We start from the raw sequence: 25,989 nt of genomic DNA on the forward strand, positions 1-25,989 counted from the left end.
ATGCATGTATATAGCTCAAATGCACAAAATTTCTCACCCAACCCGACGCCAGCAAGACGGGATTCCAATCTACAAACGCCAATCAACGCCAAAATGCAAGTAACGCGTCGCGACATGGCATTTTGAAAGGTTAGTCCGAAGATGGATTACCCCGAAACAAGCAGAACAACATCCTTTCCAGCCCCTAACTCCCTAGCAACCCTCACCGTCTCCAAAACCGCATATCCCGTCGCCAACCCCGCAACGATTCCCTCAGTCTCCCTCAGAAGCGTGAGCCCGCGTAACCCCTCTTCATTCGTTGCCGTGACAGTCTCCAAGCGGCCTATATCCTTCCAATGCGCCAATTCTGGCCCGGCGCAGGGAAAGTTCATATCAGGTGCGGGTGGATTCGATGGTGATGGCAGGATTTGCCCGTTGTCGTCCTGCAAAAGGAGAGTCTTGCACCCATACATGACACCCAAGGACCCATGGGCTAGTGGTGCAGCGTCCGCGGCTTCGACAGCGATGCGGCGGACATTCTGATCATCAATGAACGGTGCGAACATGCCGAGGGCTGCGGAACCGGACGAGCCAGTGTGAGAAATGAGGGCGTCTGGCCTCTTGCCCTCTTTCCCTGTCAGCCTCGGAAAGGAGCCCCGGATTTCCTGTCCTAGTAGGGATTGGAAAGTGCGCGCGATGGTTGGAAGTGGGTGAGGGCCGACAGTGCCGCTGCCGATATGGTATGCCGAGTCGAGTCGGGTGAGAGCGAAACGGAGGGCTTCGTTGGTTGCTGCTCGGAGGGCGCCATTGCTATTGGTAATGCTGCATGAGCTAGGGTTTTGCGCGGCAACCACAGTCGCGCCTAGTCTCTTCATTTTCTCGACGGCATCGCGCTGCGCCGTAACGTCAGATACACCCATGAAGATCGTGCATTTCATCCCCATTCGCGCGCACTTGGTTGCGCAGACAAGACCGTGTCCGGCAAATCCGCAGCCCATGATTATCTCCTTCTTTCCGATGCGGTGGGCGAAGAGGACCTGGCCGATGATGTTGCGCGTCTGATAATTACCGAACGGGTTGAGGTCCTCGCGCTTGAGCCAGATGTTGGCGCCTCCGACGGCTTGCGTCAAGTTGCGGGCGAGATGAAGAGGACTGGGCCGGGTGAGAGGACATGCAAAGAAGGTGTCCCAGAAAGTATCTTCCGAAACGATGCTGTGGAAAATACCGGGGAGATTGAGGAGGCAATCCATCTGCAGCTCTGGGGCAAATTGACCGCCGAACTGGCCAAATCGTGCGGGAGCATCAACTGAAGCAATGATAATTCGATGTCTGAAGCGTACGGAGTCATGGAGCGTGTTCGTGAGGTTTAAGTTGAGGCTATTGTTGAGGGCGTTGAGGTACTCCTCTTCAGGCGAACGACAGGGAATGTGTTTGTCCTTCTTGAGTCTCTTCCATCGAGCTGAGCAGGGCCGAGTTCGGCTATGAGAGTGAAAAATAACAGGCACAGGCATTTTGACTGTGACACTTGGATGCCAATGAAGTAGGATCGGTTGGTGTATAAAGAGTCAGCAAATTTGGTTACCTATTTTGAGAAGGCAATTATGAATATACCAAGTGGGAAATCCAGGGCCGCAAGAGGGCCAATATACCTGAACCCTCGCGCTCTTTCCCTTTGTCTTGGACATCCTCCCTGCAACAGCTGAGCATTCCAACTCGCTGCATCTATCCGATACGGAACGTCTGAGCTCAGCGAATACCTAACCAACAGCCCTATTGACGCCACTCACTTCCAGCGATCGTGGGAAACGGCCCAATTGCGCAGTTGTATGACCCCTGCTGAAGAACTAGTGCACGCAGCAAGGTTCAAAAGCGCCTCATTGTTATCGTGGGTGGTAGGCAAAGAGCCGGATAATGATGAACGAGACTGGGCAACCAAGTGATCCCTGAGGTGGCGATCACTGGAATTATGGATACCATTGTCATCATGCAGATCCTTTGCACGGTTCCCCAGGCGATAGACCCATTTGTTCAGACCATATCCAGGTACTCGGCGCAGACATTCGAACACGTCGATCCGATCGCTTGAAGATCGTGGTGGCCTCATGATCAGCGAGCGAAAGCCGGAAAGTGAATCCATGTACTTTTGGCATAAAGTCCATGACCGGACTTGCCAGATATTTTCGACAGTGGTCTGACAGCTCTTTGGGAATTTTTGCGAGCCAACATATCCAAGGCCGAAATATCGCGGAGAGAATGAGCCCCTGACGATATTACCATAGGGACTCAGTTTGTCCGGCAGGCAGGGCGAGCGAAATCGTCCATGGCGGTCTATGGACGGCTGATAATTTGCGAGTCATGACTGCCAATCCCGGTGAAGCCGAATCAAAAGAAAATCTGATAGGAATTCTGAATCAGCAATGGCAAAACGTGAGGCAAAAGTACCAAGCAGAGCATATCGGTGGGGAGAAGAAAAAGCAAGGAGTGCGCCATTGAGGCGGTGGAGGCACCAGCTGGAGTTATTGACGAGGCTATCAGGGTGATTCCAGTTCATGAAGACAGCAACAGAGCCAGAGAGAGTGGTCGGAAATAGTTTTCAGTGCACGATAAAATGGTCTTCTGAATGCACCGCAAGGGGTTTCATACTCAGGTTGCATAGGGCTTATCGCTTCGCCTACGGCACACCACGAGTTGTCCCAGAGTTTCTCCCCGAGGCGGCCTCAGACTTGGAACAAATGAATCGGGTCCAGACTTATGCGGCCCTTTGATCGACGAATTTTGGCTATCGGTTTGCCGTGTGGTCCAATCCTTGTGCTGGTATAACCGTACACGGCGAGAAGTATCCCCGCCGCAAGCATGAGCGAAGAATTCTCGAAATGGTAAGCAACAGTACACCGAGCGGGAGTTGAGGGATTCAAACAATTTCTCGCAAGGTCCGATTCTTTCAAACGGAAGATGCGGCGATATGGTCACAGACGACGGCGGGTCGCTGTATAGTTCTAAATTGTTTGCCTTTGACGATGAAGTGGTAAACTCGCTTGTCTATCGTCAGGTCCTGGCAAGGCATATGCCCGGGAGAATCCCGCAGCAAACCCCGATGACTCGGATAACGCGCCTGGGTCCGGAAATGAAGCAACTGCACCTCAGCATGCTGAGGTAAAAAGCATGTCAGGTACGTGGATTGGAACGCGGTTGCGCCAGGGAAGATAGCAGTGCTGATAGTCGTCGTCCGTTTCCCAGGTACTTCAACAACATTTTCCTCGACCCTGGGAAGTGGAAGCGAAAGCGATGCAAAACAAACACTTGTTCCGCACAGAAGAATCCAGTCTCAGGAGCAAGTCTCAAGGTCTATCAGCGCCTGATGATCCGCTGAAGGAATTCCTACATGAGCGCAACAAGTCTCTGCGGCCATGGATGAATTATTGGTCTTTAAAGCCATCAGGTTTTGCTTCTGTCTCAGACCAGGATATTCAAAGACAAATGTCCTCCACGAGCTGATAGCCACAGAGAAACATTTTCTCCAACAACTCCAAGTCATACGTTATATTTACTACTATCACTTAACATTTGACCCCAGTCACGACGGTCTCCAGCGAGTCGAATCCGGAATTTGCAGAAAGAAACTTTGGCATACATGAACGATTTTACCATTTGCACAAAGTATTCTTGCATGAGCCATTGGCCGAGAAGCAAGCTGAAGGGCCGTGGACGAACGACTACTGGGCATTTTCCAGCAATGGCTCGTTGAAGTCGCTGGGCTCTACCGAGAATACAGTGCTCTCTATCCTCATTTGTCCTTCGCAGTATCAAATGAAGCTTCGGAAAACGCGAGGTTTGCCCAGCTTTTGCGGCAATCAATGGACCACCCCCACACAGTCATATGCTATCTTGGAACACATACACGAAAAGTCGCTCATTCGCATACAGCGATATATACTACTTCTATCGCAAGTTCTGAAAAACAGCAACCCATCTGACAAGCGCCACGGATGTCATAACTTGGAAAAGCCCATCGCAGATATCAAGGAGCTCGTCCTACAGTCCGGCAAGGAGGTCTCGAAGGCTTCAACAAAAGTGCAAGTGGCCATGCTGCGCTCGCAAATGGGTCCTGTAAACGAGCAACTTGTCTCGCCAAAAGTGGAGATCATCTTCGACAAGGAATTCTTCCTGCAGAAAAGCGGATTCCGACCGGCCACTCCAGTCAGAGTTGTTGTTCTTGCTCCTCCCGATTCACGCGTGCTCGTCTTGAGCAAGGTTTCCAATCTGAGAAGCATCGACGGGACTGAGGTCTCATATGAGTGGGTAAAACAGATCAGTGTGCTAAACATTCTATCCTTTCTACATTTACGATGGCCTAACGACCACATAGTATGATACTAAATATCACTACGATATCTTCGCCCTTCAGAGAAAGGGTCTCGGCTAACTATACTACTTGAGCTTGTCACAACTTCGTCGGGGCCGCCGTGAATCTGAAATCTTTATAGCTACCGACGATAGCAAGAGAGCGGAAGAACTTGTGGATGTTATCGGCAAGCTCAAAGACTCTGCGATGTAAATACCATAGCGAGATCGGAAAGCCTTCTTATCTATTCTCGCATCTCAACAAGTGGAATCGACCTCATGGAGGGACCCTAATCCCTCTCGAGGATGGTAGTGTGATCTCACACGGTTCTAAGCCCATGCAACGTGGTTCTAAAGACGTACGGCAGTCCGCATCATACTATATGTGCTTCTCTGAAGTAATCCTGGCCCACAATAGTCATGTTCATTGATGCAAAAATGTGTGGACCAGAAGTTCGCAACGTGACGACGATAAGGCGCATGGGCCCAGGGATGGGCTGCCCCATCCGTCTCACCCATAACCATAAGATCTTGGGGGTGGTAAACACAGGCATGCTGTTCGTTGCAACCTACCCAACGTCTGACATCTCCGATCCACATTCCCTGTCGGTCACAGTTGCACAACTATCAGTTGCCCAACCCAGTTACCCCGGTGCCATCTTTGTTACAGCACTCACAAGCCACAGGCCTTGTTCTGAGGTCATCCGGGCAAGCATATCGCCCTGCAATACAAGGTTCACGATTCTCGCCTGAATTCGAGTCAAGTGCCGCCGTCTTACATTTATTGTATGATATTAGCCCATATATCCTTGCGATGGCCTCCCAAGAACCCGGCCCTCTCCAGTCGCTCATGATGACTGGCCTCTAGTACAGTCCTTCGCTGCGGCCTTGTGAGGCTAGTGTAGATTGGATCCTCCTTGAGGTCAATATCCAATCTTATTGTCAGAGGATATTTAGGGTAGTCATCATCCTGCAACTTCAAGCCCGGTCACTATCTAGGGCAGTGAGCCTCATACCACCGCCATCGTCATCGCATTTTCTCTACACACCCTATACTTCATCCCCATGTAAACCCAATAAACGGTAAGAGCCTAATCCGAGGAAGCAAGAGGTGATATGATCAAAAAACAAGTCGCTATCTAATCCAACGCGGACTTTCCTGACCTCCCCTCGTTGATATAAGTTTAGGCCGCACGTGCTGATTTCCTCTCTCCCTTCTTTTAACCTCTCTACCACTACTACTACTGTACATAAATGGAATATCTACTGAACGATATCTCAACCCACCCAGTGCATAACCACCCAGACCGGCCAACTCACAGAAAACACATGCATGCACCGCGGCGCGGCCTCTTTAAGCGTCCTGTACACCTGTACAACGGACAGCGCGTCATATGGATCTCCTCATTCTCTTAAGGTTCCCCTAATAGTAAACCCCTTCCAAGTCCGACGTCACCCTTCTCCCTCGGCTACCTAACCGAGCTCTCCTTGGGTTCCACGCCGCATGGGACTGGATCATCGACATAATGAGACTCACAAATCATCGACTCGTCGCGTCGCAGGCAAGTCTGTTGGTTTGGTTTTCGACGCGGAGGTTGGGTTAGATTAGTCGGGTCGCGATTGGATTAACGACGCATGCTTTATCTGATCAGGTCGGGCCCGGTCCATGGGTTATGTCCACTGCTTCTTGTGAGGAAAGGAAGTTTAGCTAGGATCATCCGCGGTAAACTTAAGGAATGGATATGCTGGAGCTGTTAGATAGGCGGTTGACGTGACGTGAACCCCCCACACCACACACCTCTCCCCCCCGACCCTTCTCCCCTTGAGTCCCTTCCGGACGTGCCCAAAGGATGAAACTACGTCTAGACTCTTGTCCCGAGGTCCACCAGAGTATACGTAGCAGTCTATGTAATATCGGTACGACTACGGGATTAGGTAGCCCTGAGGTAGGTAGAGTGGACTAGATACTTTATCTGTCTAGAAAGTGACGAACGGGAATCAGGGACAGAACAGACGGCAGGAAATGTTTCATGTTGCATCCACTCAGTCTTGGGCAGTCAGTCAAAGGAAGGGTCTAGATCCTGTCCTGAGTTGTCAGGAATGAGCATGAGTCGTGAGTCTGGGGCCGGAATCATGTGCGGGTTGAGTACAGGCACCGCGGCATTGCATTGCATTGCTCACTAAAGCGTTCAGCAAGGAGTGACCAGAAGTGCCAAATGCCATATACAGAGTACCATGAGTTTTGGCAAAACAATTTGAGTTCGGAACGTTTCAGAAATATCAACTACTTTTATGGTTCTGGTCCAAACTTTGACATGGCCTACGGTGGGATCAGATATTTTGAGTTTCCATTGTTTAAGACTGTCAGTAACAGTACTTAATCCCTCGGGCTGCAGCGATGTTTTGATCAAGCCGGCTCGAGGCAATTCTATTCATGCAAGGATCATAATCTCAACGCTCAATGCATATTCGCTGCAAAGTAAAAAAAAGATAAAAAGCCACCAAAGGTAGATAGGCTTCTGGAACGTCGGTCGGCTCGCTACTAAGATGTCGAGCGAGACAACCAGATTAGATGGTTTAGTTTGCTCTCGTAAATCCTTGTCACCGTCAGCCCTGCGAAGAGCTCAAGAGGGCTCGAAAGCGGGGTAGATAGAATGATATTGTCGAATTAGGTCGAGATGTCGGTCGTGACGGGCATGATAGGTATCAAAAATAAGGCTTCGTAGAAGGTAGTATAGAAAATGGCAAGATAAATCTACGAGACTATCTGCACCCGGTTCAACGCTCGAGTGAGATCCTCGGGGGCAATCGGCATGGGGGCGCCCTTCTTGGAGAGAGGCGAAGTGGCGACTGATCGGAATTTCGGTGAAGAGTTCCGGGCCGGCCCCTTGAGTTTCGCGGGTGAGTCGTCTTCAAGAGGATCAAGGAAAAGCGTCATTGTTGAGTCGCTGAAACTCTCGGGATCAACGGCGGTGTTGGAAGAGAACGAGTTTTCGGTTGCCTGACGATCCTGGATGAATTCGTCATGATAGACAGCGGGCGACGCTAATGATTGGTCAGCACGGTTGAATCCAATGCAAGCCTCAAGATACGATCTTGATCGGCTAAATGCGATGGCAGAGGGAAACAAACCTCCAACAGACAACTCTCTTGCCGGTAACGTGGGCCGAGCCTGGTCTGGGACGGCGTCGGCAACGACCCGAGTGCTGAGGTAGTCCGGCAGCGTCGTACAAGGCGACAGCGACAAGTTGGGGGAGCGTGGGCGATCCTTCTGGGCTTCTTCAAACGACCAGGCGGCCAGCCGCTTCTGATGATCCTTGTCGAAAGGGCCCTTGAATTTCGACGGCGGAATTTCGCCCCGTCGATAGTAGACGATTTTGATTCCTGATTCGGATTCCTGGGGTTTGCGTCTTCCAAAGACCTTTCGTATTCTCTCTCGAAGACTCATCTTGGCGGAATCGGAATAACTTCCGTTGGTGACCGTTGACAGGGATGGTTCAGGAACACAGCGTGGTGGAGCGGAGAGGCGTTGTTGAGCGATACGTCACAGCCTTCCCAGCAAGGGGATTCAGGCAGGCGATGTGCGAGCACAGACGACAATCGGGAGTCAACAAAGACCTTGGTATCATCGTTTGCGGAAGTGCGAATCCAAAATGGTGGGGATTGGGGGGAAGTCGAGGAAGTGAAAGAGGAGGAAGGAGGAAGGAAGAGAAGAGAGAAAGAGAAGAGAAGAGTGAAACTGAGCCGGGATGGAGACGGAAAGAGGGCTAGGCCAAAGTGAAGCAATATGCAGCAGAATTGTGTTGATTTGTGCAAGAAACGGGGTTATTCTGCCAATGCTGGAGTCTGGCCCCCCCACTGCAATCAATGACAACGGCCAGAAATAATAAGAGACTGGGTCTGTTGGGGTTTCGTGGAGCAGAGTTTCTGATTGGCAGTGAAGGAACGGAGTCACTGCAATTAATAGATGGCAGATGTCATCTCGTGCTGAGCCCGCGTTTGCCCGACCCGGTGAGAGTCAACAATAAATTAATGAAATGCAAAAGCAATAATCATGCAGGAAGCTGGGGGGCAGCTTGACGTGGACAGATCTTTAAATGAATTGGCATCCTTTTCCTTGGAGAATTCCCACCCATTCCTTACCATTTCCATGGGTCTGTGGTTACATCCGGGCTCGACAGGACAGTTAGTTTTGCCTCTCCGGCCTCCCCGGCTTCTCTCCAGACTGCCCCATGCCACCACGCTGAGGGCCTCATAACTCTGAATGTTACATCCGCCGCCATCACTTGATCGACTCTGCAAGATAATCAAAGTTACAGACAACGATCACTCTACGATGGGCCGAGAATGAGAAGCAAGAATGCAGCGAACAATTCCAGAAGCCACTAAGCCTCCGATCGGCGAGCCACCCTGGCCCCTGCTCCAGTCCAACGCTCTCTCTCGCTCTTGGCGACACTGATTGTCCCCAGGAATACCTGGAACATCCAGATCAGATGCTAAGTCGTCAACCCTTGTTCTTGTACTCAAGCCACAGGCTCACTCATCGTCAGTCCCAGATACCGAACATTCTCCGTGGGTCCATCCCAGACGACCAGATCGCGATCGGTTTGCCTGTTTGCCACCATTCTTCCGTGTCGGTGTCGTCTCGCTCCACCGCCCGGCACGCTCGTTCCGGCTAATACCAGAGCACTGCCCCTCAGCTTTCTCAGCCTGACAGTAACTCACCGTCATCGTCGTCGGCGGCGTCTCTTCTTGTGACGTGACGTATGTGATTCTACCCCGGGCTCGGCCTCCCGAGTAGTCACGGAGGAACGAAGTAGTGACTACAGATTATGCTCCTGTTCCTCTCAGTCCATGGATCGTCGGATGTATTACCCGACGGCGGTGACTTGTTCTCCAGGACTCAAGGACGTACCGGCCAGTTCGAACTCGTCGCTGTAGACACTTGAGGGGCACACCCGCAAGGCGCAGAATCAATGCGCTACAGTACTTAGGCATGTCTCCGATAGACTAGAGTGCTGTTTCAAGCTTTTTTGCCTGCCATGAAGCCTTGCAATCTATTGCAGACGCTTTATCTATCTCAAACTACCACTCAAAACTGCAGTCAGAAGCTGGACTGCCTCATCCGGATGTGGCTTGGCGGGGGTCGAGCTAGGGCTGCACGAAATATCTAGATGAGCTCCATCTGCAATCTAGCCATGCAATGCAATAACTATAAATTCTTGATAGTATTTGAGGCTGCTATCATTCTAGATAGACAGAAAATTGTCACTTATCTTCAAGTCAAGAGTTTCGCTAGTGAGAACTTGAATCTAGATTAGATGGCTGTTGTTGAAGCCATGTGGCACGCGGCCGATCGCGGAAACAACAGGGCGCTCTTGTGCTTTGTGCGCAGACAAAGAGCACGCATTCAACTCAACTAAGAGGCATGCCATCTAAAAGCAGCAGAATCGTAATATAGAGCTCAGCTTCCCAACCTCTCTCCCTTTCCTCTCCCTGTAACAAATAACCCCTTCCAACAACCTCACTTTGGAGACAGCGACCACCTTCGCACGGACTTGCGACCCAACTCCAACTACGAGTCGACGACTATCAAGAGACCGACGATAACTACGCGCAAATCGCAAATTGTGATCAACCGTCAGAATCGCAGCTGCGCGGTCAGACTACACTCAGCCCAAGTGGCCAGCTTGCAGTTGCAGCGTCCGGATTAACGTTCGCCGAGTTGCCAAATTAGTAGTCGGCAAGAACCTGAGCTGTTGAAAGTTCCATACCAGCCCGCCCCTAACTTCCCTCCTACTCTCCCCATTCGTAGTCCCTCCTCCGCTTACACGCCCTGAGCGTTCTTCTCATCCCCATCCCAACCAGTCCGAGCAGTAAGTTCAATGTCTCACTAGTCTTGTTCTCTCGTGCAATCGCACTCGCATCCCTCCCGTCGCTAGTGGCCCGTCCGTGTCTAACGCACATACCGCACACAGGCCCATCCACAACCCGCCCATCGCAATGGCTAAGAAGAAGGGAGGTAACAAGAAGGGAGGCAAGAAGGGCGGTGGTTCTTCCAGTGCTGTCGCCGCTGCCAACAAGGCCGCTGAGCCCGTCGCCGCTGCGTAAGTCTAGTCCAGTCGCGTCGCACATTGCACAATTGATTTTGGTTTGCGCGGGATTCATTGTTTGTCTTTGCGTCATCGCGGTTCGCCGGAATTGAGAAGCAACTCGACTAATATTGGTTCTTCCTTATTCCAATAGCGCCCCCGAGACTACTGTTGACGAGACCGTCACGAAGAGCGACAGTGAGGTCGAGCAGGCTCAGGCCCCCGCTGAGGCTGTTGAGGCTCCTGCTATCCCCCCTGCCACGGCTGCCCCGGAGGTCACTACCGAGACTGAGACCCCTGCTGCCGCGCCGATCACTGCCGCCGCTACCGAAAACAAAAACGAAGTCCCGGTTCCCGCGACGAAGGATGTTCCTCCGGTAGAGGAGGCTGTGGACACCGTGCAGAAGTTGAAAACGGAGAAGGCTGAGCCGGTAGAGACTGGTATGTCGTGGCGATTTCGTCTCTTTTTTGCATACTGACCTTTCGTTGCAGTAGTGAAGCCCGAGACGTCCATTAAAGAATCGAAGCCCCCTGCCACCGAGACCACAACCGAGCCCCTCTCCACCCCGGAAGTCGTTGCCGCAACGACTGCTCTCCCTGAGAAACTCAAGGAATCGGAAAGCACCGAAGATACCCTGGTCAAGCGACCTCATGAGGATGGACCTGTCGTCGCCGCGGCGGAAGAGAAGCCCGCGAAGGCTCAAAAGACGGCCGAAGACCCTGTTGCCAAGGTTACTCCGGCCGAGACCGCGTTGGAACCGCCTGTTGGAAAGGAGAATGTCCCCAGCACATCTGCGCCCGCGAGCGAACCAAGCGAGGTGAAACCACAGATGGTTCCCGGTCTCGGTTCGGACCCTGCCGACAAACCATTGAATGTCTTGGAGGTTCCTGGCCTCTCCGCCGTCAACAACCACAACAAGCAGGCAGCTCCTGCAGCTGAGACAAAGAAGCCTCAGACTGCGCAGACTGCCCCCACGGAAGTCCCCACTACTAAGGAGACGATCTCAGACGCCGCCAAGGCTCCCGCTGCCCCCAAGCAGGACGAACCCGTTGAGAAGCCTCTGACTGCGCAGGCTGTCCCCACGGAAGCTCTCATTGGCAAAGAGACAATCCCATCTGATGCCAAGGCTCCCGCTGCCACTAATTCTGAGGACGCACAGGCTGAGAAGCCCCAGACCACGACCGCCCCATCCGCTACCACTGAGACCGGCAAAGAGGGCTTGAAGACTCTGGCCAAGACTGAGGAGCCTGCGGCGACCAAGCCCACGGCTGCCGCTGCCGCTGCAGCACCCGCTGCGGCAGAAAAGCCCAAGGACACCTCGGTCGTCCAGAAGGAGCCGACTGTCGTCGGCAAGACCACTGCGAATTCTGAAACTGGCCCTGCTGCCGCTGTTGGCACTGCTAGAGAAGAAGCCAAGACTGTTCCTCCCAATCAGCAGGAACCCGCAGTGAGCAAACCTACTGCCGCGACCAGCGCGCCCGCTGTTGAATCAAAGAAGACTGAGGAAGTATCCAAGCCGAAGCAGGAGACTCCTGAAGTCACCAAGCCACCGGTTGCTGTTACGCCACCGGAGAAGGCTCACGAAGCTCCCGTTGTCAGCCAAGCCTCTGGTGCCACCCCGGCGGCTACCGACAAGACGGCCGCGGAGCCATCGAAATCCACCAGCCAGACCCAGGCTGAGAAGTCCTCTGAGCTTTCCGCGAGCGCTGCTGCCGCACGCGCTGCGACCCAGAAATCGCAGCAGGCCAAGACGGCCGAGCCACAAGCTCCTCAGCCAGCTCCGGCCGAGAGTGCTGCCACCAGCGCGAAGCCCGAAGAGAGCAAGCCTGCCACGGAGCAGGCTCCGGCTGATCAAAAAGAGACCTCGACCTCCAAGACCGATAAGCGAAAGAGCGGCGGCTTCTGGGGGTGGGTCAAGCGCAAGGTCAAGGGTTGAATTTGACCTGACCGCTTATATGATTTGTTATCGTTTATCGCTTTTTGTTTCTTTTTGATTTCAGATTGCTCCATCCACTACCAGACTACCAGTGGACGGTGTGTTGGGAGGGTGGACCGAGGAGGATTCGACCCCGCATTGCTGATACCCAAACGCCTGAGAAAGCACTATCTACTACTATTACTACTACTACTACTACTACGGAAAATGGAGAAAATGAAGAGAACGAGCGAGGCTTGGAGGTCTTATATGGTCTGTATGATATGATGGATAATGGGATACCACAGGACTTGCTCTGTTTGATTGTTGGATTAGTGTCAGTCTGTACCGGTTTAGCTAGGTAGTTGACTATTCTTTCTTTAATGCTATACGAGTATACATTGACTCTATATTGACTCTATCTACTAAAAGCTCTGTGAGCTGTCTTCACAACCAGACTACAACTGAGGGGTGAATCTCGTTCAACTCAATCCCCACAGCGGAGTCGTCAACCCTGGCAACAGTGCAGCAACCGGCAGCCCCCCAATGACGATATCCTTCTCCATCCAACCCACCGCACCAGCCAAGCTTTCTCTAAGCTTTCTCCCCAATAATTCGCTGCCCACCGAGCCCTCCCAACTCCCTATTCGTCAGGCCCTGAGACTCTGAAACCTACGGAGGAACTCAGTCCGATCGTCACGTCGGAACGCACAAGGTCCAGATGAGCGATTCGCTGGATCGGATGCGTTGCGCTAGGCCAGCCACGTCCACGTTTTGCCCACGTCCAGTCGTCCACAGCCCCTCAGCTGTTGCCTGAGCCACTGAGCCGAGTTCCGACCTTATGATGCAGATACATCAGGGACGGAGCAGCGAGCGGCAGGTGACGACGACTGGGCCTGCGACTGGTGTATAAACAGCGCAGAGGGGCGTGACGACTGACGACGTGGGCGGCTGCTATTTCTTGAACTTGGCCTCCGTCTTACGATCGCATTGCTCTCCTGTCCTCTTTCTCCCTAATTTAACATTCGTTATAAAACGCACACCACCTGCTCATTTTATTACTATCGTCCACAATTTTACTTCAGGTTTCAAGATTGTCACTGTATCGCAATGGTCCACCTCGCCTCCATCAAGAAAGATGACGACTTCGAGCCCGTCACAAAGCGGGTCGATTCTATCCAGCTCGAGACCACCGACGAGGATGAGTACTCGACTACCGTCTACGGCACGCGCTTCGCGACGCAGCAGCTGCCTCACACGGAAATGCCGGAGCGGGAGATGCCTCGCGATGTGGCATACCGCATGATTAAGGATGAGCTTAGTTTGGATGGGAACCCGATGTTGAAGTATGCATTTGTACCTTTTTTTTCGGATGTGAACTGGGAGTGAGGAATGTGCTAATTTTGTTTTATGTAGCTTGGCGAGTTTCGTCACGACGTATATGGAAGATGAAGCTGAGAAGCTCATGAGCGAGTCCTTCAGCAAGAACTTCATCGACTACGAAGAGTACCCGCAGTCCGCCGAGATCCAGAACCGGTGCGTTAATATGATCGCCCGACTGTTTAATGCCCCGACGACAAGCGAGGAGGAGCACCCGATGGGTACGTCGACCGTAGGATCCTCGGAGGCGATCATGCTCGGTACCCTTGCGATGAAGAAACGGTGGCAGAACAAGCGCAAGGCAGAGGGGAAGGACTGGACAAGGCCGAATATCGTCATGAACTCTGCTGTGCAGGTTTGCTGGGAGAAGGCGGCGCGGTACTTTGATGTCGAGGAGCGTTATGTGTATTGTACGGAGGATCGATACGTCATTGATCCACAGCAGGCAGTCGATCTTGTCGACGAGAACACGATTGGGATTTGTGCGATCTTGGGCACGACGTATACGGGTGAGTATGAGGACGTCAAGGCGATCAATGACCTGCTTATCGAGCGCAATCTCGACGTCCCCATCCACGTCGACGCCGCGAGTGGCGGCTACGTCGCGCCCTTCATCCACCCCACGCTGCAATGGGACTTCCGACTGGAAAAGGTCGTCTCGATCAACGTCTCCGGCCACAAGTATGGCCTTGTCTACCCCGGTGTCGGCTGGGTCGTCTGGCGGTCTCCGGAGTTCCTGCCCAAGGAACTCATCTTCAACATCAACTACCTCGGTGCCGAGCAAGCCAGTTTCACGCTGAACTTCTCCAAGGGTGCGTCGCATGTCATCGGGCAGTACTACCAGATGATCCGACTGGGGAAGCGCGGGTACCGGAGTGTCATGGTGAATATCACCCGCATCGCGGACTACCTGGCCGATCAGCTTGAGCAGATGGGCTTCATTATCATGAGCCAGCGCCGTGGACGCGGGCTGCCGCTTGTTGCGTTCCGCTTGCCTGCTGACCGACAGGAGCAGTTTGATGAATTTGCGATTGCGCATCAGCTCAGGGAACGCGGGTGGATTGTGCCTGCTTACACGATGGCGCCGAACAGCAATGAGTTGAAGCTGATGCGCGTGGTTGTACGCGAGGACTTTACGATGAGCCGCTGCGACCAGCTTCTTAGTGATATGAAGCTTGCGCTGAAGAGTCTGAGTGATATGGATAAAGCCATGTTGACGCGGTATACTCAGTATGTCACCCGTTCTCTTTTTTAGGCTGGGATATGTATAGAAAGCTAACAATGGCAGCCACGTCCGCTCGCATTCGACCAAGTCGCACCAGGCGAAGCATACGCACCCGCACTATAAGAACGAGTCGCACTCGCTGCAGGGCAGGCACGGCAAGACGCATGGTGTATGCTAGACGGAGTGTAGAGATGAATTGGTATTTTCTAGCGTATCGCGGGTGCAGCTGTTTGGATATCAGCACCAGCATCAGCATCAGCAGGAAGGATGGGTTTCTTTATCTGATATACTTGGCCCGGGAGGGGTGTACCTATTTAGATAGCTAGTTCTCACTGCAGGCTGTTCCTGTTCGAGGCTATTATTAGCACTTGTTAGGATCCTTAGTTTTCAGCTGTATATCTCCTAGTAACTTAAGCCTCTTTTGTTGGCACAGCCTCGTGTTGCGCCCAATCAGCCGGAGTCGTGCCGCGCAGTCCTCCACTTCCGATGAATCCAACTCACTTCAGCGCTTTCATCTCCCTAATCTTGTCTCTTGTCCTCATTCTCTTTCACTCCTTCTCTCTCTTCCCCTCCTTCCATCTCCCACCCCTGCCCTGCCTCGGGCCCTCCATCTCCATGCCCCTCTTCCGCAGAAAAGAGAAGTCGAAACCGTCCATCTCGTCCTCAGCCTTCCGATCGGTCGAGCATCTCCCCCATCTTCCTTCCTCGGGCTCCTCCGCCGCCGCCCCTCCTTTCGACTCCGGCGACAACAACAACAGTAATAATAATTTGAACAACTCTCACCACCACCGCTTCCCCGTCTCCACTTCGCAGCAGTTTCCGCCCCAAACTCAGCCGCAGCCGGGCTCGCACTCACACCACTCTCATACTCACTCGGGTCACTCTCATTCCCACTCGCAACCAGAGCAGCAGCAACAGGCGCAACCGCCGCTCTATTCCTGGGACGCCCGTCAGCCTCCACCGCGCAATCCGAACCGCTACTCGCTGCAGCGCTCCCACACCCAGCGCCTGCGTACACCGCCAGACGTTTCCACGCTCTCCAACGCCAACTCTAACTCCAACTCCAATTCCACCATCACGGTAGTCAACAACAGCCCTCCACCCTCTCATCTCGCGCCACCTCACCAGACCTTCGATGCTGACTCCTCCGATCAGTCCTGGCCTTCTTCCCCTATTGACAAGCCAGACAGTAAGCCAGAGGATCACCACCTGCAGGAACCCCGTCGGTCCAAACGGAGTCTCTTTTCTTTCCACTCCTCTGCCTCGTCGACCTCCGTCCGTGACCAGTCAAGCTTGCTAGAGCGCAACCGATCTGTCAAGGTATCCTCCCGCCGCCAATCGCAGCAGCAACAACAACCCCAAACCCCACGCCAACGTTCTCTAGCTCAGCATTCCCCGCAGCAGCAGCAGCCGCGCTTGTCGGTGGACAATTGGTCCCGAGATTATGCGGTAGACGCTTCGGAGGCTGACCATCAACCGTCAATGCCGCAGCAGAGTATCAATACCGCTCGTGTCCCCGATCCCGGTCTCGCCCCTCACTCCCGCTCGCCGCACCCCTCGCCCATCCCGCGGTCCAATACCGACCCTCACCTTTTCGACCAAGTTTATCAACAACACCGAACCCCGACCGCCGGCACCGAGAGTTCCAGACACGGCGCAGATCTTGCCCCCCCGTCGCACCAATTGGACCCGCGACCACCGTCCCGACAATCCATCGGAACCCCCTCACCGTTTCCACAACCCCAGAGCGAATCATCGTCAGTGTCGCAGCTCGGGGCGATGTCAGACCGACCTCTCGGCGGGAACCAACAAAACCAATCCCAAGCTTCGCTGCAGCCGGGTCCGAATCAAGATGGCAGCTCCCGGAACAATGCTGGCCAGCAGGCTGGCCTTGATACGGGGCACGCTACGCCTACATCCAAGGATAATCGGAGTCGCGACGATCTGAGTGAACTTGATTTCCAGACTCTGGCTCAGAAGTATCAAGACTTGCGTAAGATTACCGTTCAGAGCTACTTGTGTATGATCTGACACGATCTACAGTGACCAAATACTCCAAGGTAAAGCGGTACTACTTTGAGCGGGACGCCCAAGTCCAGTCATTGCAAAACACCGTCGCTCACCAGCGCATGGCCGTCTCGCGAACAGTCCTCGATGACAACGAGTACGCCAACCGGTTTGGCCGTCTCGACGGTGCTATAAAAGACCTCGCCTTCTCCATTCGCAAAGACTGGAAATCCCTCCCGAACTGGCTCGCCGGCTACGTCAACGAGGATGCCCCGGCCGTAGGCACAAAAGAGATGACCGCCATCGGCCGGTCTTTAATGTCCCGCTGGCTCGTCAACGAGATCTTCGAGCGCTACTTCCACCCAGCCCTCGAACCAACATTCAGCCAACACCTGAAATCCATCGAAATGACCCTCCGCCGACAATATACCAACACCGCCACAGAAGAAGACACAGAGAACTCCATCGCCCGCATCTCCAACTGGCGCCGCACAACCCTTGACGGCCTAGGCAACTCCCTCCAGGGCCCCACAGCAGATGAACACCGCACCAACCTCATCAACCGCCTTGTCGATAGCCTCGTCGCAACCATCGTCAGCAATCTCCATGACCCTGCCCCACCAGGAATCGACAACGGCGTCCGCATGATCGTCGAAAACGCTGTCGGTATCGCCGAGAAAATCCCCCTCGAGTCTCGAGATATCTGCGTCGAATATCCTCCCCCAGGCGCCCCCATCCACGAACCAACCATGAAAATCGAAGCTGGTGTCCTTCCCCCGCTCACGAATGCCGCTAGCCCCATTGACTCCCGCCGTTCCGCTGAACATCCTTCCGATCTTAGACTTAACCCCGATGAAGACATCGGCGCCACCGCCGATGACCGTGATCGCGAACTGCAACTACCCGCGTCCGCAAATACAGGCGGCCCTGACAGCGCCCCAGCTCGCGAGCAACGCATGCGCTCCGTCTTCAGTAACATCATGGGTCGGAAACCCGGCCAGATTCCTCCGTCTGTCGGACAGGGACAGGGACCCGGGCCAACGCCTACCTCTACAGTGGCGAATAACGAGCCCCGTTGTGGTTCCGTGGGAACCCCGGCATCGGCTGTTGGACCGGGGCCTGGACAGCAATTCTCTGGTCAAGGGCAAGGAGTAGGTGCTGGAGTTGGAAATGGAGCCGGGCGCATTCGTCTCGCAGCGTTTATTACGGCTGAGGTGCGTGGGCGCGGACCGATGAATGTTTTGGTTAAGGCGCCGGCTTATCCGATTGAGTAATGGATAGTTTTGGTTAAGGATGTCTTCGTTGGTCGGTTGATCGGGAGGACGGTAGGCGGGGATATTGGACGTTGGATAATATGTGAGATGAGCGAAGCCGGTCCGCTTGGTATATACATAACTTATAAGTATTCTTATTTTTAAGAGACAGAGAACCGCGGTGTAAAGCCACGCTGGTATTTATTCTATGTGACGAGGAATGATTTTCATTTCGTTTTGGGGTCGTTTTCGTTGTCTATATACATCAGCCAATTCAGTCTCATGACCATCCGGAACCATTTCTATATCTAAAGCTGAAGGATTTGGTAGCTACCGTACTAGTACCTACTAACCACTCACCACCTAGCCACCTAGACTCAGTACCTACATATCTGGAAGGTACGCACACGGACCCTTGGCGGCCTCGGGGTTGTTCCTTCTCTAACTTTAAATTCCATTCTCCATCGTGCCGAAGGAAGTTGCGATGTTGAAGACCCGAGGTCGCTCCTGCCTGTTCATGTTGATAAAGGCACACCCCCGCTGCCATCGCACCTGCCCCGTGTGGCAAATTGGTAATCCGCACCTTCCACTGCATTCTTGAGGATACCCCATGGGGCAGGTGCGATGTGCGTAAGATGCAGTAGGAGATCATTCGCTCTTGTCTTCGCCGGGCCTCAGAAGGCGACTTCCGATTTTGATGCGTTCATCGCACTCACTCGAGATTACCTAGGGCTCTGCCGGGGGACCGCGGCTCGTCTAGGTGAGACTTTTGGTAGTTTGGCTGATATCTATCTATTCTCACTACTACTGGTTCATATCCTGCTACAACTAGTAATACTTGTCGTAACTACAAGTTCGGCGCTGCTACTCGCAGTGAATGTGCGGCAAAGACTGAGGAGGCTCTTGGGTCCTACTGTATGTATTGCTATAAATATCATAAAGAACTCACCACTTCCTTTTTCCGGAGTGGCCCTGGCGCCTGAACTCTGTCATCTAAGGTTCTAGACAACATGATTGTATTTATGCCCCTCTCCCAAGAGGTTCAACCTGAAGGATCAACGCTGGACCTCGTATCCAGTCCTTTCACCCGCCTGGGCCTGTGCACATCGCCTCGTATTGCCCAATCCCTTGGACCAGCACGTGTGCAAACGGAATCAGGTTATCTTCGAGGAGTAGAGACGAGACGAGAGTGAGGGGGTGAGGCTGAATCTGCCCACCTCTTTCTCCCTGTCTCTTTTGCTTCATATCCCAACTGCCGTCTACATACAACAACTCTTCTCTCTTTGTTTCTTTTTTGCTGTTACGACTGCCCACCTTCAGGCTTCCTCATACGGGGGAAGAGATATACTATGCCTTTCTGGAAGAGAAACGACAAGGATAAGAGGCTGAGCCATGGCGCTCCGAGTCCCCCTGCTCCCGCGCAGGGCCATATCGTGCCTGTGTACGCGCAGCCCGCGTAAGTTGCTTGCTACCGCTATCTTCATGCTACCTTTGCGACATGGCACCGCACTAATACCGGGCTGTAGAAACCCAGCAGGACCTGGTCCTGGTCCACCTCCCAGTCAAGCGTTCCCTCACGCTCACATCCCTCCAATCCTCAATCCTCCTATTCCCCTCGCAGGTCCGGCGGCCGCCCCTCAACCCGGCGAGCCCTTCCGCACGCACGGAAACCAACTAGCAGCGCAAGGCGACTATAACGGCGCAGTAGTCATGTACAACTCGGCATTACAGCTTGCACCGCACGACACAGAGCTCCTCCTTAGCAGATCGTTGGCGCATATGGTGTCTACACCGGCGCGACTGGACCTAGCGTTGAAAGATGCCGATGATGCGATTACATTGAATCCGGGGAGTGCGCAGGCTTGGATGCAGAAGGGCGAGGTGCTGCAGAGTATGGGCGATTCGGCGAATGCGATTGATGTCTTTAGTAATGCCGTTGGTTGTGCGCAACCGAATGAGCGGCTTGCGGCGCAGAGGGCGCTGGCTGGGGCGAGACAACAGGCTAGTGCGGGTGCGAATGCGAATGCAAATGTGAATTTGAATGCAAACCAGCAACTGCCTCAGATCATACAGCCGTCGTCGTCGCCGCAGCCCTCGACGACTGCGTCGCTTTATTCGAGTCCGGTTACGTCGCCGCCGCCTCCTCTCATCACAACAACGTACTCTGCCTCAGGGGCCAATACGTCCTCGTCAGGCAATAGAAGCGCAACACTCTCTCCAACGATGTCCCCATCGACGACGGCATCACTGAGCCCAGGCCTCAGCCCTCCGCTGGAACAGCCCAGAGCAGCAACCCCAAGTATCCTTGGGAGCGCGCCTAGTCCCCCGGCGCCGATTACAGCCAGCCCACCATCGAATACCACTGAGGATCCTTCCCGACGAACGAGCATGCTACCAGCGTCGACGGCAAATCGCAACATGGAAACGTCAAGAGCAACAGCTCAGACGGTGAATCGTAACTCTACCTCCACAACCTCTCACGTTATCCCGCAGTCGTTGTTCGATGATTTGAGCCCTCCGGACGGTCCGCCTCCAGCGTACACAGAGAATCTCAGGGATCCAGTCGTCCTCAACCGTAAACTTGATGAGCTGGAACAAATATTGAAGATCAAGAATAAGGGGAGTCTGCTCGTCCAGCCTTATACCCTGCCGGGGCAGATTGACGCAGTCCGGCTGTTGTACAATGCCATGACAGCCAACGAGTTAACAGCGCGCGAGACGGGATCAGTGGACCCTGTGCATCCTAATCTGGGTAAGTTCTTTTCTTCCTAAACAGCGATTACCGGCAAATTAACGCGCAATTCATAGGGAATATGGTCCTCAACACGTACAGCTACCCCGGAAACACGTATATCGACGCGGACTGTGAAACCTTGGCTTACTATGAGAGCAAGACCCCAGGGACAGTGAGGATGGCGGGCTATTCAGAAGAATACCGTCTCCAGCAACTGCGTGCCTCGCCGCTCCTCAGTCTCACCCTCGAGTCCAGTTCTGTGCTCCCTGAGATTCCGCTAAGCAAGATTGTCGAGCGTCTCCGGAAGTTACAGGGGTCGCCGCAGTTGGAAGATAATGAGGGCCTGTGCGAGTTGATTGGCCTCACTCAGTATGTCTTCCATGACCATAGACGTTAATAGAATGCATGAGACTAATATAAGCAGGGCGACTGCTGCAAATCACGGCTTTTTCACGGGCGGCAGCCGTCAGAAGCAGATAGACTACATCTGCATGGGCTTGAATAAGAGCAAGTACGATGCAGCTGCGCGGTTCGTCGATCTCAACAAAGTCGGCTGCATTAGCAGCTACTTTATCGGCAGTCTTTCGTCAGGCGACGGTCTGCGGAACTTCCTCTACCAGATTCTCTTAGGATGCGAACTGCTGATTCGCCTTCGAAAGGAACCCGTGACGACAAGTTATACTGGGATCATGACGGATAGTACGTCCGCATTGGTGGTTCTGGGCTCCATGTGGATGTCCTATGTGACTTTCAACGGACCTAGCAATCTTCAAGCCAAAGATAGCGCAAACAGCTACACCTTCATTTCTCGCGTTAGTAAGAGCCAATCTGAAGCCTTGATCCGATTTGGAGAGGCGCTTGGTTGGCCGTATATGGACGAAGCACGCAACACCATTGAGACTGCGTATAGCGACTTGGTGGCCAGGCGCATACCCTGGAACGCGGATATGTGGGATTGGCTGTTCAATTTGATGTTGCCGGGCAAGATTTACCGACACAAAATCATGGCTTGTCTCGTCTATTGTTCGCCTACTGTGCGTAGCCTCAACGCCGCGCCGTTCTACGACAACGGCTTAATCGTCAAGGACGTCAGCTACTGGCCAAAACGAACAACTCTAGGTCGCGTTCTCGGAGGGTTGAGGAATGTCCAGTCAGTTGCCGGCTGGGTAGGGCCCGTCCCGGCACCAAGCGGTGATAAAACAGGATGGATACGCCTCACGGCACGCGAAGCCACCATGCCTGTACCAGTAAAGTCGAACACTGGCCAAAGCGCTCTGAACGATCTCGGCTATGATGAAAATGGCACAATGGACCGGTATACGTTCCTCGAGAGCCTACTCAATCCCAACGAGTGGGTGACGATGACGGCCCCCGAACGACCAGCGGGTGATAACAGCGGTGCCGAGCTCAAGTCCATAAACCTAACTCAGCTTCCCGTGGACGAGGCAACCCGTGCAGCTCTTCCAACTCTGCCACCGGAGACATATCGCGCGAGCGTCGAGTTTAACGTCAACGGGACATCCGTGACATACATGCTGTACACAAACCCAGTTTTTGTGGCGGCGCAGCCGTGTGTCGGGGCGCACGTTATTCACAAGAAGGAAGGGGAGCGATATCTGCGAAACGTGATACGGGTGCAGAATCTCAAAACCGCGAATCCTAGTCCGAACGACTTGGTCGTTATCGATGCCCTGGGACCAAATGAGGATGCCGTCGCGAGAGCTTGGTGCGCTGAGCGGGGACGGTGTGCCATTGTTCGTCGAGGAAACGAGTGCTGCTTCACTTGTACTGTTTGCTTGGCAATTGGGAGAAAGGGATTGGGGTTTAATGTCATCATCTTGTCGAGGGCGTAATTAGCGATAATTAGCGATGCTTATATTTTCCTGATACCAGTAAATAATGATCATACTTCCATGTTGCGGTGCTTTGCCTCGAGAGGCCGAACTCATTTGTGGCGAGTAGACATCGACATCGTCCTGAGCTCATAAAATTGGGAAGCAAAATTTTCCTGCAATCTGCTTTCGCGATACATGCGGTATGATGGAAGCGAAATGAGGACAAGATGAGACAAGATCTAGAATCTAGCTTGGATGATGAGGATGGAGGAAGATGATGACCGAGAATGGAAGGTGCGCCCGGGGTTGTCACCACACGTGACGATCGCATGGACTCTTCGAAGCTGATGACTACAAGCAGACAGATATCTAAGATGGGCAGAGTATTCAATCATGTAACTAAATATGTTTCTCAATTTGGAATGGATCACGATAGAACATACATCCAGTGCCAGAAGATTCAACCCCATTTCTATGCACATTCAAAGCAACGCTAACGCTAAGCCCGCAAATAGTTTTGGAAGTCACATGCAGTAATAGACATGCTATGATGATGATAATAATTCAAGAAACAGCAGGGTATAGCGCCTCGCTCAAATGTCGAATGGAGGAAACATTTTTCCCCAACAAGTATAGAAACGAAAGAGAGAGACAAAGTGAAGAGAAAGATTAGACGTTGATGCCCTGGGCCTGAGCAGCCTGCTGCAGGACACGAGGCCAGCGTGATATCAGCTCGACATCGTCAAGCGGCCCCTTTCCCTGGTTACGGACGTACTGGGTGCTGGGGTCGACGCGGTGCTCCCAGTCCCAGAAGGTCGGGTTGCCCTTGATCAAGGAGGAGTAAACGAGGCGACGACGGCGCTGGGAGCGGAGGACGTCTTCCTTGATGCGCTCCAGGTCCCAGAGGGCGTGGACCTCCTCGACGAAGTACGCAAGGAGCTTCGTGGGGTCGGTAGTGTTGGGGACAGAGTCGGATTGCTTGCCGGGGCTTGGGGTTCGTGGGGGAGTGGGGAAAGCGTAGTCGTGGGTGGGGACGCGCTGAGCAGGGGTTGCGGCGGGAGAGTCCACGGGGGTGGGGAGAGAACTTTGCGTGGTTTTGGCAAAGGCAATTGCCTTGGGATCCGCGTTGATAGCGCGCGAAGGGTCCGGCAGGCCGGCAACCAGGTTGACCTTCTCCAGCGGGTCGTTCTGGACGTCGAAGAGCATTGGCGGGTCAATCAAAGAGTAGACGAACTTCCAGCGGCCGCGGCGAATCATCACCACAGGAGACTGAGTGCCCTCACCCATGTATTCGCCGAGAACGGTGTCGGTCTTGACGCCATCCTTACCGGTTAGGTACGGCACCAGGGAGACACCGTCCATAGGCAGCTCCTTGATCAACGGCGCGCCTACAAGCTCGGCGAAAGTGGGCAGGATGTCCATGGTCGAGACATTCTGGGAGATGCGTGCCGGCTTGAAGCGGTTGGGTGCGTTAACGATGAAGGGAACACGAGCCGAGTTTTCATACCAGGCCATCTTGTACCAGAGGCCACGTTCACCAAGCATATCACCGTGATCACCAGTGAAGACGATGATGGTGTCATCACGCATGCCAGTATCCTCAAGGACCTTCAGAAGCTTGCCGACGTTGGTGTCGACGTACGTGCACGCAGCGTAGTAAGCACGGCGCGCGGCCTTGATGCGCTCCTCGGGCATCTCCTTGCCCCAGAGTTCAATGCATTTGAGGATACGCTGAGAGTGGGGATCCTGTTGGTCCTGGGGGATAGCTCCGTGCTTGGGCAGAGGGATTTCAACATCCTCGTACAGATCCCAGAACTCCTTGGTCATGGCATAAGGGTCGTGAGGGTGCGTCATGGAAACAGTCAGACAGAAGGGCTGGCCGTTGCGCTGGCGCACGTGGTCGAAGAGATACTGCTTGGACTTGTAGATGACCTCCTCGTCAAAGTCGAGCTGGTTGGTGCGGACAACAGGGCCAGCCTCCATGACAGAAGACATGTTGTGGTACCAATCGAGGCGGATGTCCTGATCAAGTTAATACTTCCAGTTTCTCTAGCTAGTCTAGATCAGGCAAAAACTCACGGGCTCATCCCAGTTGACAGACCAGCCGTAGTCACCGGGATAGATGTCAGAAGTCAGGCGCTGCTCGTAGCCGTGAAGCTGGTCAGGACCACAGAAGTGCATCTTGCCAGCAAGAGCAGTGTGGTAGCCCTCTCGACGCAAGTAGTGCGCATATGTCGGGGTGTCGGCAGGCAGGTCGGCAGCGTTGTCGTAGGCTCCAATCTTGGAGGGAAGTTGGCCGGTCACCATGACAAACCGGGAGGGGGCGCATAGTGGCGAATTACAGTAGGCTGAATCAAATACCACGCCCTCTTCGGCCAGTTTGTTCAGGTTGGGGGTCTTGATTGGGGAGTCCTTGTCATGGAAGGCCAGAAGGGGAGCAGCCATCTGGTCTGCCATGATGTAGAGAATGTTGGGCTTTCTGGCTGCCATGATAGCTGCTATGTCTCTCTCTGTCTTGTCTCTGAAGGTTCGAGGAGGTATATGGTATTAAAATATATTATGTACGAGTGTAGAGAACAAAGTATGGGACTGAGCAGGAGAGTCAGGAGGACTGCGGGAAGGGAGGCGAAGGGGAGGTATAAGTAAGTCGGGGATGTGGAGAAAACAGTGGCAGCAGCGCCGTTCCTTCGGACAATGTCACAAGATCTCTGATAAGGATTGAAGAAAAGAAAAAAAAAACGAAAAAAAGTTCTGCCGACCCAGATCTACGGGCGAGATGTCACCGCAATAATGGAACCATTGCCGCGGCCGATGGTGTGATTGTAAGAAAAAGAAATGCTTTGCAATCGAGGATCTCTGCTCCACAGGGGTCCAGCATCGTTTACCTCCGGATTCTCATTCACAAGCGGTGAAGCTGTAGAAACTCTGAGACTATGATAGTCTCGAGGGCAGGGAGATTATGGAGTCGTCATGGGTGATTCTAGCGCAGGAGTTGATCAGGGGGCCCGTTGATACATGTATTTACACGCCATCGTGGTTTGGGTCGGAGGCCAGTCATCTTCATGAATGCTTAGAAATGCTTCAACAACCCCAGAATGTTCTGTCAGTGTTCTATACTGTGTTCTATGGCTCTATAGTGTCTCCTGTCCACATAGCAACAGCAACAGCACAGTCGAACGCAACTGGGGTTGTTGCGAACACCCCAGTCTGGATTTGCCACTAAACGC

The 25,989-nt window shown here is 53.4% G+C and overlaps 8 protein-coding genes across 8 annotated transcripts; 5 read left to right on the forward strand and 3 right to left on the reverse strand.

Moving 5' to 3' along the window:
* Positions 1–41: 41 nt before the first annotated feature.
* BDV17DRAFT_213631 (tryptophan synthase) lies at positions 42–1,786 on the reverse strand. Its single transcript, XM_073755477.1, has 3 exons — positions 1,767–1,786; positions 1,589–1,701; positions 42–1,532 (listed from the first exon to the last, which is right to left on the reverse strand). Exon 3 carries the CDS (start codon positions 1,488–1,490, stop codon positions 147–149), a length of 1,344 nt encoding a protein of 447 aa, XP_073618859.1. The 5' UTR covers positions 1,491–1,532; positions 1,589–1,701; positions 1,767–1,786; the 3' UTR covers positions 42–146.
* Positions 1,787–2,843: 1,057 nt separating this feature from the next.
* Positions 2,844–3,295, forward strand: BDV17DRAFT_213524 (uncharacterized protein). Its single transcript, XM_073755475.1, has 2 exons — positions 2,844–3,148; positions 3,217–3,295. The coding sequence occupies exon 1, from the start codon at positions 2,942–2,944 to the stop codon at positions 3,134–3,136; it is 195 nt and encodes a 64-aa protein (XP_073618860.1). The 5' UTR covers positions 2,844–2,941; the 3' UTR covers positions 3,137–3,148; positions 3,217–3,295.
* Positions 3,296–3,700: 405 nt separating this feature from the next.
* On the forward strand, positions 3,701–4,571 carry BDV17DRAFT_213690 (uncharacterized protein). Its single transcript, XM_073755478.1, has 2 exons — positions 3,701–4,293; positions 4,346–4,571. Exons 1-2 carry the CDS (start codon positions 3,787–3,789, stop codon positions 4,400–4,402), a joined length of 564 nt encoding a protein of 187 aa, XP_073618861.1. The 5' UTR covers positions 3,701–3,786; the 3' UTR covers positions 4,403–4,571.
* A 2,504-nt stretch (positions 4,572–7,075) lies between these two features.
* BDV17DRAFT_279731 (uncharacterized protein) lies at positions 7,076–7,768 on the reverse strand (the record flags this gene model as incomplete). The annotated part of the gene is made up of 2 exons (XM_073759764.1): positions 7,076–7,365; positions 7,453–7,768. 2 exons carry the CDS (start codon positions 7,766–7,768, stop codon positions 7,076–7,078), a joined length of 606 nt encoding a protein of 201 aa, XP_073618862.1.
* A 5,670-nt stretch (positions 7,769–13,438) lies between these two features.
* Positions 13,439–15,111, forward strand: BDV17DRAFT_279732 (glutamate decarboxylase; the record flags this gene model as incomplete). The annotated part of the gene is made up of 3 exons (XM_073759765.1): positions 13,439–13,674; positions 13,745–14,938; positions 14,997–15,111. The coding sequence occupies 3 exons, from the start codon at positions 13,439–13,441 to the stop codon at positions 15,109–15,111; spliced, it is 1,545 nt and encodes a 514-aa protein (XP_073618863.1).
* Positions 15,112–15,548: 437 nt separating this feature from the next.
* On the forward strand, positions 15,549–18,914 carry BDV17DRAFT_301062 (uncharacterized protein; the record flags this gene model as incomplete). Its single annotated transcript, XM_073764175.1, has 2 exons — positions 15,549–16,926; positions 16,977–18,914. The coding sequence occupies 2 exons, from the start codon at positions 15,549–15,551 to the stop codon at positions 18,212–18,214; spliced, it is 2,616 nt and encodes an 871-aa protein (XP_073618864.1). The 3' UTR covers positions 18,215–18,914.
* A 288-nt stretch (positions 18,915–19,202) lies between these two features.
* BDV17DRAFT_254769 (uncharacterized protein) lies at positions 19,203–23,201 on the forward strand. Its single transcript, XM_073756824.1, has 3 exons — positions 19,203–20,945; positions 21,002–21,296; positions 21,352–23,201. The coding sequence occupies exons 1-3, from the start codon at positions 19,586–19,588 to the stop codon at positions 22,778–22,780; spliced, it is 3,084 nt and encodes a 1,027-aa protein (XP_073618865.1). The 5' UTR covers positions 19,203–19,585; the 3' UTR covers positions 22,781–23,201.
* BDV17DRAFT_254771 (putative choline sulfatase) lies at positions 23,154–25,918 on the reverse strand. The gene is made up of 2 exons (XM_073756825.1): positions 24,842–25,918; positions 23,154–24,784 (listed from the first exon to the last, which is right to left on the reverse strand). Exons 1-2 carry the CDS (start codon positions 25,250–25,252, stop codon positions 23,432–23,434), a joined length of 1,764 nt encoding a protein of 587 aa, XP_073618866.1. The 5' UTR covers positions 25,253–25,918; the 3' UTR covers positions 23,154–23,431.
* Between the last annotated feature and the right edge of the window lie 71 nt (positions 25,919–25,989).

The sequence above is a fragment of the Aspergillus undulatus genome (assembly GCF_047715775.1).
Source record: "Aspergillus undulatus strain CBS 261.88 unplaced genomic scaffold BDV17scaffold_7, whole genome shotgun sequence".
NCBI classification, from domain to species: Eukaryota; Fungi; Ascomycota; class Eurotiomycetes; order Eurotiales; family Aspergillaceae; genus Aspergillus; species Aspergillus undulatus.

Excerpts from the sequence above, each read along its gene's own strand:
- BDV17DRAFT_254769 (XM_073756824.1), top strand. The coding sequence starts at position 19,586 with ATGGCGCTCCGAGTCCCCCTGCTCCCGCGCAGGGCCATATCGTGCCTG. Across the intron at positions 20,946-21,001 it reads CCCTGTGCATCCTAATCTGG|GGAATATGGTCCTCAACACG; the intron begins GTAAGTTCTTTT and ends CGCAATTCATAG. Across the intron at positions 21,297-21,351 it reads GAGTTGATTGGCCTCACTCA|GGCGACTGCTGCAAATCACG; the intron begins GTATGTCTTCCA and ends TAATATAAGCAG.
- BDV17DRAFT_213524 (XM_073755475.1), top strand. The coding sequence starts at position 2,942 with ATGGTCACAGACGACGGCGGGTCGCTGTATAGTTCTAAATTGTTTGCC.
- BDV17DRAFT_213690 (XM_073755478.1), top strand. The coding sequence starts at position 3,787 with ATGAAGCTTCGGAAAACGCGAGGTTTGCCCAGCTTTTGCGGCAATCAA. Across the intron at positions 4,294-4,345 it reads AGTGGGTAAAACAGATCAGT|TATGATACTAAATATCACTA; the intron begins GTGCTAAACATT and ends ACGACCACATAG.
- BDV17DRAFT_254771 (XM_073756825.1), bottom strand. The coding sequence starts at position 25,252 with ATGGCAGCCAGAAAGCCCAACATTCTCTACATCATGGCAGACCAGATG. Across the intron at positions 24,785-24,841 it reads CTGTCAACTGGGATGAGCCC|GACATCCGCCTCGATTGGTA; the intron begins GTGAGTTTTTGC and ends TAACTTGATCAG.
- BDV17DRAFT_213631 (XM_073755477.1), bottom strand. The coding sequence starts at position 1,490 with ATGCCTGTGCCTGTTATTTTTCACTCTCATAGCCGAACTCGGCCCTGC.